The 14,369-nt window shown below is 50.7% G+C and overlaps 2 protein-coding genes across 3 annotated transcripts in view; one reads left to right on the top strand and one right to left on the bottom strand.

The window, feature by feature from the left end:
- The window catches only part of GDNF (glial cell derived neurotrophic factor), a 27,509-nt gene extending 21,969 nt beyond the window's left edge, over positions 1-5,540 (bottom strand). Inside the window, exons 1-2 of one of the 2 annotated variants that reach the window (XM_003899594.3) lie at positions 4,980-5,540; positions 139-315 (exon numbers count right to left, since the gene is read on the bottom strand). In XM_003899594.3, the coding sequence (XP_003899643.1) occupies positions 139-289 (151 nt within the window). In that variant the 5' untranslated portion in view covers positions 290-315; positions 4,980-5,540. Of the gene's footprint in view, positions 1-138; positions 2,649-4,979 lie in introns of those variants that run through there. The other variant, XM_017959498.3, reaches the window with a different exon arrangement.
- The window catches only part of LOC116275037, a 23,317-nt gene continuing 14,009 nt past the window's right edge, over positions 5,062-14,369 (top strand). Inside the window, exons 1-2 of the mRNA XM_031666813.1 lie at positions 5,062-5,277; positions 5,446-6,067. Coding sequence (XP_031522673.1) covers positions 5,062-5,277; positions 5,446-6,067 — 838 coding nt within the window. The remainder of the gene's footprint in view (positions 5,278-5,445; positions 6,068-14,369) is intronic.

Genomic DNA, 14,369 nt, shown 5'->3' on the forward strand with positions numbered 1-14,369 from the left:
GGGCTTCAGCACCCGCACCCCTTGCCCACGGGTCAGTAGGCCACACAGTCATCGGGCTGGCTTGGGGTACGTGCCAGCGGGTGGGGGTGCGAGGGGGTCCGCCGGCGGCCCCCCCCGCGGGGAGGGAACGGTTCTTACAGTCACTGCTCAGCGCGAAGGGCGCGCGGCGGCGGCCGAGGGAGCGGTCTTCGGTGGGCGCCTCGGGAGGCCTCTTACCGGCGGGCAGCGGGAAGGCGGACGCGGTGTGGAGCAGCACCAGGCAGACAGCCACGACATCCCATAACTTCATCTTAAAGTCCCGTCCGGCGGCGGCACCTGCGCGGGCAGGCGGGAGGTGGGGGAGAGAACCGCAGAATAGCACGTTAAGCCTGGGCTCCCCGCGGGTCCCTGCGCCCCTCTCCAACCTCATCACCGCCCTCCTCCGGCACCGCTGCAGGCCAGCGGCTTCCCGGGCACTCCTGCCCTCCTTGCAAGTCCCCAGTTCGCTTCTCCCTCCTCAGTGCGCCCCAGGAGCAGCTCGCACTCCTGGTTCAGGTTGCAGTTGCCCTTCTTCACCACCCGGTCTTAGGGGTCACCCAGAGTTCCAAGCAGGGCTGCTGTCCCTCCAGTTAACCCCCCACCACGATTCCTGTCCGGTGCCCTCTACTGGTGCGCAAAATCCCCCATTCCTGGGGGGCAATCAGGTAGTTCCCACCCTGCGTCCTCCACTCCAACCAGAGACCTCCCCTTCTTGTCCCGGTAGCTCCTATAGGCCCCGGAACCAGTCCTCTGCCCAAGCAGTGACCGGTCTTTCTCTTTGGGAATAAAATCAAGCGCACTCCCCTGCCTCGGGTCCCGACCGGGCTTCTGGCTACTCGAGGATAGGCTCGGGGGTACCACTCACCCGGCCTGCCGCCCACGCCTCATTTTCCCCATCTAAATAGGTATTCTGTTGCCAGAGCAAGAAGTTAGCGGGGACTTGGAGACTTTTGGCCAGTATGGGATATCTGGGTTAAGTTACTTAACTTCCCGAAGCACTGATTCGATTTAAAAATACTCGTCCCACCTCTTAAGGTTATGAACATTAAATCACGCATGAAAAGCGCTAGCGGAACATGTAGTAAGAGCTCAATAAATGCTTTACCATTGCTGTTAGGCAAAGACTGCATTTGTCTTGAAAGTTTTAATCCTCCGTAGTATACCCGAAAACCCTTTCTTGATTGGATTTTTGCACCTTTGAGAGATGAGATTCTGCCCGTAATCCCCTCCCCTCCCAGAGGGGTCGCTGGTTCCCCGCGCCCCCATCAGCCTGGACGACTGTACCCAGTCTCCGACGCTTTGGAGGTGCTCTGGCATTGGAAGGCCTAGACAGTGGTATGGCGCAGAGTAGGGGGTTCAGCTCTTTTCAGTCCGAGGTGGGCTCTGTTTGGCTTCTCAATCCTCACACCCCTACAAAGGAGGGCCACGCAGCTGAGGGTGGGTGAGAAAAGGGGGCTGTAAATTCGGGGGAGAGTTCCAACCAATGAGACGGGAAAGAACCGAGGCATCTTGGGGCTCAGTGTTATCCAGTGCTTTCCTAATCCCAGGGTTCCAATCTCCAGGGGACTAGTGACCTAGAGAGAATCTCCTCAAGTGGAATCTGCGAAATTCATGCAGTCGATTATCCTTTCCCCTCGACCCGCTCCATAAAACGGATTCTTAAGAAAAACTCGATTTTTATTTTTTTCCCATGCGGGAGGGAAATGTAGAAACCAGGTAAATGCAAAAACCTCTGTGCCTTTCCTAGCCATTAGTTCACAGGCACCCCCGTCTCCATTCCAGGGTTCCAGTCCTCATCTCTACCCGGAACCCCAGCCCCTGTCCCGGTGTAGGCAACCCGGGGAAGCCTTTAATTCGGCCGCCACCTCCCACCTCTGCAGAGACGAATGCATTTTTCATCCCCTGAGCGTCTGTTTGTTCGCTATACAGCTGTTGGGCTCGAGAGGGTGTAGGGACTAGAAACTCCTAGTGACCTGCAGCACCCAGCGCCTCTTGCCTCGTGGGCTGGTTTGCAAACTCCGGAAAAACTAGGTTCCGGGTCGCGACGCGCAGACACAGGAAAACTGCACCAGGCCGTGCAAAATGAGCCCAGAAAGGTACTTTGGCAGCTAGGACCTGAGGAACGCGAGCCGCCCCCCCGCCCCCATCCCCTCGCCGGTGCCAGCTCCCGGGTGCGTGCGAAATGGCTGGCGGTCAGACCGCAGGAGCATGGAGGCGCGGGGTTAATGCGCCATTCCAAATCGCGGTGCCCGCCAGCAGGAAGCCACAGAGGCACCAGATTTCCCTTCCGTCTTAAGAGGGTTTTCCCTTTTTTCCTGCCTGGCCGACGGAGGGCTTTTTAAATTGGACGTGGAGATCCTCAATTAGAAGTGTGGCGAAGTTGGCAAAAGACTACACAGTGGAAAACTCCCCGCCTAGCCAGAGGAGGCTCCCGGCTGCGGTTCCCGCCCTCGGCCGAGCGCCGCCAGCGCCCCGATCGAGCTCCCCCTCTTCCCCCCGGACAGGGAGGGCGCATTCTTCCCTCTGAGCGCCGCCGGGACCGGCTCCAGTCCGAGCGGCTCTTTAGTTCCCGGTATTTGCTGGGCGGGGGAAAACGGGGGAGGTTCTGGGGACTCGGCACACAGCGTCTACTAGGACGTGTTTCTCAGAGTCTGTGTGGACTCCACCCCTCGGCTTCTCAGTTTGTCTCTCTATCGCTTTCCCAGAACACATCTACATCTGCCCGACGCGTTTCTCCTCAACCATGGGCCTTTGCCCGCGGTGCGAACCGCTTCACGCGCCGCCACGTGCGAGAACCAAGCTCTGCTCCTGAAGTGATGGGGGCTCTGCTCTGCCAGGTAACCCCGCACCGTTTCTCGTGCCTGGCAGGCTGGTCCCCTTCTGGGTCCGGGACCACCACGCTCCGGCAGGGCAAAAGCAGCAGGCTGCGGGCGCCGGCACCTGGTGGGTCCCCGGGCCTGGGGAGGCAAGGACGCCCAGGAAAGCCACAGAAGTGCTCCCAGAAGCAGCCGCTCGCTGCGAGGCATTTCTGAGTTCCCCGCAGCAGGGGGCACCAGAAACCGTCTGAGCCGTGTCACGCCCACGCGGCCCGGAGGCTGTGTTATCATTTTAGTTATAAAACCGGAGAACCATCACTCCCTCTACAAGCCTCCCGAAATCCTATTAGCCCGGGGACCTGTGAAGGTCCTTACCGGCATCTCTGCTTTTCAGGCTCCCACCCCTCGATTCTCGCTGGTTTTCCTCTCCCCACTTCACCTGAGCGGGTTTCTTGGCAACCTGCTTTTAGACCATCCCCCACCCCTTCCCCGCGTCACCGTGACAGCTTCGCAGGAGGCAGCGCTCCCGCCGTCAGTGCCCCCGCACCTTCTTGTGCCTGGCAGGCTGGGAGGTTTGTTTGGGCTTTGCCTTCAAGATCCAGGTCTCAGAGAGAGAAAGAGGAGGCGGTGGGGCGGGGAGACGGGTTTGCTATAAACTCGAGTTTTTTTTTTTTTTTTTTTTTTTTTGGCGTGGGGAGGTAGAGACAGAAATTGCTGGAAGATCTATTGCTTTTCTTAACTATGCTTCGCGTCCTTGACTGACAGAGGACTTAGTCTCCCCTTAATCCCCCATAACTGCGGGGCCCAAGATGAGGGAGGGAAAAAGAATTTGGGACACTTCTCGCAGGCCAACTGGGAAGGGGGTCTGACTGTTTAAAATGCCAGTTCCAGGTCCGAGAGCACCCGAATTGCTAGGGACACGGCGGACTTCCCAGAGATCGGACACTTGTTGCTTGTTGAAAAGGCGCCACCTTCCCTGCCAAAGCGAAGGCGCAGCGAAACAGTAAGAGTTTGGTCGAGGCCGACTTTGACGGCTTTGCGGGACCGGGTGCGTGAGAGAGGTTGGAAGAAACATCTCTTTCTTGAAATACCTAAGCATATATTCCAAATACTGAGCAAGAGTCGAGCGCGTTCTAACATCGCAGCAGGGGCCGGAAGAGTTGCCTTTGTCCCCGCCTATGAGCAAAAGTGTTGCGAGCTCACGGATGGGTAAGCCTCCGGAGGCGCGCACATCAGTCCTGGCGGCTGATTCTACCAAAGCCGAAACTAGCTGGGAGCCAGGAGGCTGGCGGGAACCCGCGAAAGTCCATTTCCAGCCCGAAGAGGGTTGGTTTTTCTTGGTTGGGGCAGGAAACAAACCACCAGCGCGGAATTAGCCTCGAGATGGTGTAAAGTAGTGGCAGTGGTGGTGGGGTGTTATTGGAAGGCGACACAGAGTACAGGAGAAAAAGGAGCCATTAAAATAATAACCTCAGTGGCCTAGTGGAGTCTCAAGAATATGTTCGAGACTGAGATTTGACTCCAGTACTGCCAAGAAAGCCCCTCTCCTAACCTCGACGGGGATGGTTAGTTGGGGTGGAGGGCGTTAGGAACGTGCAGGCAGCCGAGTGAGGAATGTAGCTTTGCCAGACCTCGCCCGGAGGAGGTGAGCCCTCCATTTTTAGGTTCTCAACACCTTTGCAGCAGCCCCTCCCCGGGCCTGCGCTTTGCCTCGGAACAGATCAAAACAAGCTCAATAGTAAGTTGCACCCTTGGCAATGATAGTATCTCTGCACGTCCAGAGAGGATACTTTCGACGGCGGTGGGTTCGAAGATGACCCAAGCCCTGAATCGTTCTGTGACCTGACGGAAGAGCGCCTCGCCGAGTCCGGGAAGGAAACTGCCTCTCTTGGGCATTCGGGGTCCAGGGGCATCTGGGGCTCCAGAGATCTTTGCCCACGTGGAAAGGGCAACATGCTCCTCCGAAAGGCCGGCCTCTCTCCGGTTCTACTTTTCTCTCTCCTCGCATAGCTTAGCCTCCCTCTAGTCTTTCCACTTTCTACTCTCAGACGCACCCTTCTGACTAGGGCACCCTTCAGCCAGCCGCACCCGCCCGCTACGCAGGCACCACCCGCTCCCTCCTCCCCGGCCCGCTCCCTCACTTACCTCGGATCGGGTCTCCGCAGACCCCAGGTTGGACATTAACTCCAGGTGCCCCAAGTCCCAGCCAGGAGACCCATCCGGGCTGATGGCTGGAGCGCGGAGCCCCGCCCAACAGGTCAGGGGCAAGAGTTCGCAATCCTGGGGTCGCGCGGGGCAGCAAGAGCGCCCTGGAGGCGGCAGCCAAGACTCCAGCAGCGGCCGCCGCGAACAGCGCGAGGGCTGCCGACAACTCTCTCGCCTGCCCCCCGCACCCCCAGAAGCCGAGGTCCGAGCAGCCGCCGCTGCTTTGGGTGGGGGGGAGGTGACAGGGCTGCGCGCGCCGCGCTCTTGGCTGGGGCTGCGCGGGCCCGGGGCGCTGCGGGCTGCTCAGCTGCAGCTGCGGCGCTCTGCGCCTCCTCTGGGCGCACTGCCTGGGAGCACAAGACGGGCTTGTCTGATGCTGCCGCGGGAGCTGAGGTCTTGCCTGGAGATCCGAATGAGACACCACGTCAACCGGCGCGGGGAGTCCCGTGAAGACATGAGGGCGCCAGGAGCGCAGGCTGGTCTTCTAGAGCCGGGGCTGGGGGGCCGGGAGCCGGGGTGGGGGAGGGGAGGTGCAGGGCCCCCGGGAGGGAGGGGTCGGGAGGCGTCGGCTGGGCCGGGCTGTGGGGGAGGAGAGGCGAGCAGCAAGGAGGCGCTGGAGTTCCCGAGGCGGGGGTCCGGGGTGCGAGTGGGCTACGCGAGGCGCCCCTCCCTGGGCTGCAGGGAGAGCGCTGAGAGCGTGGAGACGCCGCGGGGCTTGCGCCTTCTCCTCCGGGTGGATCAAAAATCGGCAGGAATGTGCGCCGCTCTGCGCGGGCCAGCCGAAGGGGGCAATCCGAACTTGACCGCGGCGCCCGCGCCGGGCTTCGCCCCCGCGCGCCGCACTGGGAGGGAGGCGCTTTGCCGGTGCAGAGCCGCGCCGGGCTTTCCTCGCGCCTGTCGAAGGCCGGCCTTCCCGCTCGGTTGTCTCGTCCTCTCGCTTCTCCGCAGGGCAGGAGGCAGCGGCGAGAAAAGGAGCTGCCGGGCAGCTGGAGTTCTAGCACCGAGAAGGAGAGATGCGGAGCGGCCGGGTGAGGGAAGCCGAGTGTTTGCCAGGAGACGCTGCGAGTGGGGATGAATTTATAGAGCTCTCACTCCGTGACGTGCCCTCCAGTGGCTTTTCTGATTCGCTTTCTGACCTAAACACACATTAGTTTAGTCCCCATGCTAAGGCCAACACGGTCTCCAAATATCTGCTGGCTGAAGTCAGAGGCTTTGCATATCATGTATTACATGGCAGGCAATGAAGAAGGCTTCTGAGGCTGGCCGGTTCCTCAGTCCTAGGCTCCATTTTCATGCTGTTGTAATCTAACACCAGACATGGGGTAGGCACATACATTCAAAATCCCAATTCCAGAGGCATAAGATCACTTTATCGGGAACGGGTCCGGGGAGGTTGAGCTAAACCTGCCTTTATCCAGATTTTCAAAAATGCAGATGGGAAACTTCAGCAAGCACCCCCTTGGGTGCTGAGTTTCCAGCGACCAGGGGTCCGGCCCCCATTCCAGAGCTCTGTGGATGGGAGAGGTGAGACCTTCTAGGCATTGGTTTTGTTGGTTAGCTCACCACCAGAAGCTGCCTGAGCCTTCTTTTGTAGAGGACAGGAGGAGGGCAAGTCCTTACACACCCTGTGCATGGTTATAACCATAAATACATTTCATTCACATGGGGCATGGAATTGGCTCTACCTCTAAAATAATGTACTAAATAGGGCATGTCTTTGCTAAGCAGAAACCTGCTTTCCGGAAGCCAGTGGACCTGAATTCAGTGGGACCTCTTTTATTTTATTAGCTGGGGCCAGGGAAAGTGTAAACAGGCTCAGTTTACTTCCATGTACCTCTTGTTTTATGACTCATCCGGTTGTTGGGGAGTATGTGTTCTTCAAGTAGCTGATACAGACAATAGGCAGGGGAAATGCGTGTGGCAATGTGGGGGGGGAAGATCATGTATTATTAAACTTCTTAAAAGTCAAAGATCAGCTACTTTGCAGGTTTGTCAGTGAAGCGAGTGTGGGAGGAAAATTGTTCTTACTAATGTTGCTGTGATTTAAGATTAAGCGAAGTGAAAATCAAGTCATCCAAACATACCTTAGCTGAAATTAGGATGCTCTTTGCAGTTCTGCAGAAAATGACATTTCGCTCTTTGATAGATTTGTGGTAGAAATGTAGATAGATTCAGAAATTGGAGGGCAGAATAAGCTTAATTTTTTATTGCCTTTTAGCGTTGTTTTCGGAATTTGAAGACGATCCTCATCAATGTTCTTACTCTAAATGATTTCTTTATTTTCAGAAGGCTTTTTGCTGGGGATGATCAGGCCGTCCAAGCACCTGCAAATATTTAGCACTTGCTGTGTGCCAGGCAAAGTGCTAGACCCTGGGCATTGTGCTGATTGGACTTTTTTGGGGGGCAGGGTGGGGGGGGGTTTGCAAGGAACAGATACCACTGAGTTTACCCTAAGTAATGGGAGTTTACTGTGGAAGGAAGGCTGACCGGAATCTCCACCATTCAGCCACGTGTCTCCGAAAAGCCTTCCGGAAAGGCCACCCAGCCAGGCCTCACGAAAACTGGATTGAAGTTCAGGAACTGGAAGGTCATTCAGGATACAGCTCTGTGACTGGGTTATCTCGCTGCCCCCTCAGCAGCAGGCATCTGCCGATTCCTACTAACAGGCTTAGCCGCCAAGGTGATTCAGCTCCTCTCTCGCTGTTTTTCCCTGGGTGTCCTTTGGCTTCTGCTCCTGCTACCAACTGCTCAGCTCTCAGTTGATCTCACATTTAAACTCCTTTAGTCAAAGGATCTAGTTGGCCCCGCTGGGGATTCACCAGGGGTGAGAGTTGGACTGAGCCTTTGTATCAGGCTCCTTACAGGTTGCAAAACACCCTGTATAGCCGCAGACCTGGGGGCAGGTGCCTATCCTGGGCCAATCATCCGTGTCCAGGTTGTTGGCATCATGGAGTACAGAGCCTGGCCACCTCTGCTTGAGATACTTCCTAGAGTTCCTCCCCACCTTCCCTCCACAGCAGATGGTCCTTCAGAAGGATCTGGGTTAATGGTAGGCACTTTGGGTTTTGACAGTCCTCTCCCAGCCCTTCAGAAACTATCACTACAGAGAGGGAGATATGCACATGAGTATTGATGGTATAAAGTGATAAATACTCCAACAGAAGTATGTATGAGACTCATGTCCTGGAGTCTGATTTTCACATGGCCAGTGAAACACTGGGGAGATTTCAAAAAATACCCAGACCTGTAGGCTAGGCGTGGTGGCTCACACCTGTAATCCCAGCACTTTGGGAGGCTGAGGCAGGTGGATCACTTGGGGTCAGGAGTTTGAGGTCAGTCTGGCCAACATGGCGAAACCCAGTCTCTACTAAAAATAGAAAAATGAGCTGGTTGTGGTGGTGGGCACCTGTAATCTCAGCTACTTGGGAGGCTGAGGCATGAGAATTGCTTGAACTTGGGAGGTGGAGATTACAGTGAGTAGTGATTGCACCGCTGTACTCCAGCCTGGATGACAGAGTGAAACTGTCTCAAAAAAAAAAAAAAAAAAAAAAAGTCCCACACCTAGGCCCCATTCAGGGCAATTAAATCAGAATCTCTTGAGGGGTGGAGCTCAGTGGTTGATTTTTTAGATACCACCAGGTTAATGAATTGGCTTTATCTTTTCCCAGTGGTTACAATCATCTTATGATTCTTTTTGAAAGCAAAATGAAGAAGCCCTGCTTTGATAGGTTCTAGGACTAAGACTCTTCTAAAACATTAAATTCCTTTCAAAATACAAAGTATCTTAAAACAGTAATATAAAGGAAAATGTTAAATTTAATTTAGAATTAAAGCAAATATTTCTAATTTTGAAAGAACATTTATTTACATGGCTACAGCATACAGATGAATTCAGCAAACGTTCCTTCTGAAGTGACTGCCTTGAATAGAGTTAAGATGGGAAGCAAACATTTGGTGTCTTGGGAACAAGGGGATGGCCTGATGTCGCAGTCTCACGCCCCCATAAGCTGAAAGTAGGGAGCCCTACAGCTTTGAGGCTCCATCTTCTCTATTCTGAAGGAAATGGAACAGTTTGATTTGAAGCTGTTCCTCAGCGAAGTCCAGAAGGGAAGAATTTGCAGCACCAACTCTGCTCTCAATAGGCAGAACATCTTCTGATAAAGCAACAACAGCATACTGCTAAGGATTCTCACATTGTCCCCAGATCTCAGCTTTTTATCTAGGAAACCTGCCTGAGAATCAGAGAGAGCAAACATTGTTCAAGCCTCCCATCTCCTCTTTGAGAAAAAAGGTTCGAAGCCCTACAATCTCCTGTTTCATTGCTATCATCCTCTTCGCCAGGATTTCTTGTCTCTAACTGAAAGTTGTCTAAATGATCGGTGCAATTTGTGCTCAAGGATCTTACAGTCCTTGGGAAGAGAAAACATAACCATAAAATGATGAAAAATAATACAGGGTATTATAAGGTTATGGAACTCAAAGTAGGCCTTGATTGGAGTAAGTAAGCAGAGAGAAGGCAGGGGTGAGGGGACACTCCAGGCTGGCTGAAAGGGTCGCTGGAGGAGACTAGATGCTAGATGCTGCCACATTCTTGCTAAGCCTCTGTAGCCCTGTAGGCCTGCAGTCTGTAGAAGTGGTGGGGTGGGTGGGTTCGCTTTTGGCCATTCACAGAGTCCTTGGCCAGTTCCCAGTGGAGCTTTGCAGCTGCTTTGACTATAAGGGCCAGGACCCGGGTCCCTGGACTGCCTCATAACTTGGGTCGTGAGGACTGAAACAGAATCCATCACTTAAGCAGGGCAATTTCCTTTTCAAAGTCACTGCTTTATTGGACCACAATTTGTTCCATGCTTGCTTGCTTTTAACAGCCATTTTCACGAATGATCCTATTACTCATGAAGGAAAGATAGATTTGCCTTCAGACCACTTAAAAAAAGTGAAAAGAAAAAAAAAAGGAAAGGGGAAAAATTCACTGTAATGGCCTTTTTGCAAGTAGTGGGAAGTGACAAATTCTTTGGAGTAAATCGTTTCTCGTAAGAAATCAATCCTGACGTTGGAGATTTATCGGTGATTTCCAGCAGTTTCTTTCATAAGGATCAAATTTTCTAATTGTCCACTAATTTTGTTTTTGGCTCTTGAAATTACTTTGTGAGATTCCTCTTTTCCAGAGATAAAACTTCAGTCAGGCGAGAGTGTTGCAGCAGACTTTCTTACTATGCAAATGGTCTGATGGCTTAGGTCTGGGGTTAGCAAACGTTTTCTGTAAAGACCCTAAATATTTTAGGCTTTGCAGGCATACTGTCTATGTTGCAACTTCTCAACTCTAGCCTTGTGTTGCAAGAGCACCCACAGCTGATATGTAAATGATAATATATTTTTTTTCCATGTCATGTAATACTTTTTTGATTTTTAAATGTAAAAACCATTCTTAGCTCATGGACTATACAAAAGCAGGCAGTGGACGAGATATGACCCAAGGGCTATGATTTGCCGACTCCAGTATAGGTTAAAGTTATCACTTTGATGAGACTTATCAGCTCCAGAATTGGAAGGGACCTGAAACTTCTAGTCCAAGCTCCTCATCTTACAAGGGGAGAAAATGGAGGCAGAGAGTGGTTAAGTGGCTACCCAATGCCACTCTTTGACAGTCTTACCATCCAAGTAAGTGTGCTATACAGTTATTTCACTGGTTTTATGTGTGTGTGTGTGTGTGTGTGTGTGTGTGTGTGTATGGAAGGGGGCACATAGGGAGTGTTCTGTCACCTTTCAAATTGTGATTTAGTGTATTTTATTGAGGCAAGAAGTAAATCAAAATTCAGGTAAATCAACTGGGATCTCTATTGGGGGCAGAGGTTAATGTCAGGTTGAATGGGTAGCAGAACTTTGAAAAGAAGTTGATTGCTGCGTTTTGGAACAGCAAAACTCCCAGGCGGAGAGCAGAGCACTAAATACATTTTTTTCCCCCTTAAGAGGCCATGATATTTTTGTAATTGGCTTTTAGACAGCCATCACAAAGGCACAGAGAGAGGTGGGGGTTGGGCGGAAGAGAGAGATTTGAGTGGGGAGTCGAGATACCAGTATCCTAATTCTTCTGTGGACCACCTAGTTCCTGTTGTACACTTTTGGAACCTTCCTAAAGAATGGGAATTCATAGTGGTCAGTTGATTCTGACAAGGACTCAGTATTTGGACCTTTGTTTATTTATTTATTTATTTTTGTAAAGAAAATAGGCTGGACGTGGTGGCTTATACCTGTAATCCCAGCACCTTGGGAGGCCGAGGCGGGTGGATTGCCTGAGGTCAGGAGTTTGAGACCAGCCTGCCCGACATGGTGAAATCCCGTCTCTACTGAAAATACAAAACAAGTAGCCACACGTGATGGCGTGCAGCTCTAATCCCAGCTACTCGGGAGGCTGAGACAGGGGAATTGCTTGAACTAGGAAGGTGGAGGTTGCAGTGAGCTGGGATCGTGCCACTGCACTCCAGCCTGGGCGACAGAGTGAGACTCCATCTCAAAAAAAAAAAAAAAAGAAAAAAAAGAGCAAAAAGAAAATAGAGATGTAGTCTCCCTACATTGCCTAGGCTGGTCTGGAACTCCTGGGCTCAAGCTATCTTTCCACCTGGTCTCCCAAAGTGCTGGGATAACAGACATGAGCTGCTGCCTCTGGCCAGTATTTGGATCTTTAAGCCAAAATTTTCCAAGAGACCTCCATGCCATATATTAATTACGTAATAAACAAACTTCAGTCTAGTCTCTTCTGCTCTTACCTAAAATACATGAATTGTTTGACTCTTTCCAAGAATGGCAACAGAGCAACATGACACCCATTCCTCTTTACTCTTACACCGCCTCCTCCATTGCCTTCTCCATTTTTCCTCCATGTGGGAACACTAATCAATCAATTCATGAATCCTCAACAATTATTTATGGATTTAATAGAAGCAAGCAGTGCATGCGAGTGTGGATTTTATGGTCCCTTGAGTGTTTCAAGCTAATACATATCTCACTGATGTAGCAGCAGGGCCAGGACTCAGGTGAAGCCACTGAGGCACCTCTCTCACCTCACCCTAGTCCTGGCCCTGATTAGCAGAAACTTCAGGTTGACACCCCCAAGTCCCACAGCCTCGAGTTGAGAGGAAGGCATGCCAGTGATCAGGCAACTCAAGTTGGAGCTCTGCCCCTGACAAGCTGTGGGAGCTTGGGAAACTTGTAGCCTCACCTATTTTTCTACCCATTTTTCTTTTCTTGCTCCTTCTCTCCCTCCCTGGGAATCTATGTGAATAGATGAGATAATAAACCAGGTTTTCTGAGTTCATAAGTTACTCCCTGGGAATAATTTATATTGCACAAATACTTTCCGGTCACTGGGGTATTATTTGGTAAATTACTGCCCTCCTGCAATGCTGTAAGTGGAACCCTAGTGACCTGAAAGAGTTAAATGCCTCCCTGCAAGCAATTAACTTACTCCTGGGGCATAATTTACACTCTAAGAGGATCTGGCGGACCATATGTGAAGCACTTGGAATTCTTTGAGAGAAAGGCAGCTCTAGAAATGTAAAGAATTAATATTACACAAGGCGAATTTGCAGACATTTCTTCGAGCAGTTTATCATGTAACTTCCCAGAAGAGGCCTGTAAGGTAGGTCATTGTTATCCTTTCCAGAGGCACTCTCTAGCCAATGGTAAGTCAGCAGATAATATACCCAGCATGAGAGTAGGGAATACCTATTTGTAGAATGACTTCACTATTTGAAAAATAATGGGTGAAAGATTGGGAGGTACATTTTAGAAATCTGAGTAAAAAACAAAAGCTAAAGTTAAGATAAATGTAATAAGTATCTGCTTTACAATCTTGAACAGTAGGAATGTGACCTAAATCTAATGGGTCAATTTTTTATACAAACTCAGGGACACCAACATATTAGAATGTGGCATCTGTTTCAAAGTGGTCATCTGAGAAGACTATCTGTGTATCCTAACATGCACCTATCACTCGAAACACTTTTATAACCTGCAAACACAATTGTTCATCCATCCAACAAATATCATTTAGGCATCTCCCTTCATAAGGCCCTGTGTTGGCAGTTGCTGAGGGACAAAAACAAGTCATGAGACAGCATCTCTATATTCAGGGATGGCAGTTCTCTGGGTTTTGAGGGTGGGTTGAATTTTGAGCAAAGATCAAAACATCTGAAATCAATTCTAGTGAAAGAGGAGGGTTAAAACCAAGAGAAGATAATTTAGAGACTGTTCATGGCTCAGTGGTAAATTGCAATCATGGCCTCAGTTCTTCACCCTTCTCTGTATCTATGCTCTTTGCTATGTGACTCTACGGTTCCTCTTGCTAAAGTGATGGTGTCTATTTCCCCATCGTCTGAATCTGAAGTGGCATTGTGACTTGTCTTAGGCAGTAGAATGCAATGGTAGTGAGAGTGTGCCAGTTTTGAGCCAAGACTCACAAGGTAAACATGTTTCCACTTCCTCTTTCAAAGCTATGCCATTGCCAGGAGAACATGCCTGGGCTAGCTTGCTGGAGGATGAGAGTCGTGTGGAACAGAGCAGTGTTGCTCCGTTTGTCACAGGCAAGGTCAGTTTAGATGAACTGAGAGCCAACTGATTTCCCCTGCACTCTTCATCCCCAGACATGTAAATGAGCCTGTAAAGATCAACTGGTTGGAGAAGCACTACTTCTCCAACCAGTCTGGAATAAGCAAGGAAGGCTTACTGTATACCCGTGGGATTTTGTGGTTGTTATGCAGCATCGTTATGGCAGTAGATCACTCATATAGCTTTTAAACTGATTCCAGAAGAGGAACTCTCAATGCTAAACAATCACAACATTTCTGGACTAAGTGATTGGTGTCTCCAGGTGACTACCAGGAGGCTGTAACGTATGTTTGAAGAAATAAATGTCTCAATGTTTATTGGGCATCCTTTCTCTGTTCTACTGCAGTTCATACTTATTGTATGAAATTGCTTGTATGCATAGCCATGGCTACATTAGACCAAATGTTCTGTAAGGGCAGGAACCACATTTTAAATGTTCATCTCCTTAGTATCTAGCACATAACTACTTGTTAAATGAATGAAAGAATGAAGACTCTCATTGGAAGTCACACCTTGCATTGTGTGCTTTTAGTAACTTTGGTCTACTCATGATATGTGTTGGGTGTGTAATATGTAATCTTAAAAACTTAATGCAATTACTTGACGAGATTATATATGCACATTATACCTTTCAAAAGGTGCAAAGGTATTTTCGTTGATAAGTGATTCTTTCTCTCATGCCATCTTTAAGCCATTCACTTCTCTGGTAACACAATTACCAGTGTC

Source organism: Papio anubis, chromosome 5 (assembly GCF_008728515.1).
Source record: "Papio anubis isolate 15944 chromosome 5, Panubis1.0, whole genome shotgun sequence".
Classification (NCBI taxonomy): Eukaryota; Metazoa; Chordata; class Mammalia; order Primates; family Cercopithecidae; genus Papio; species Papio anubis.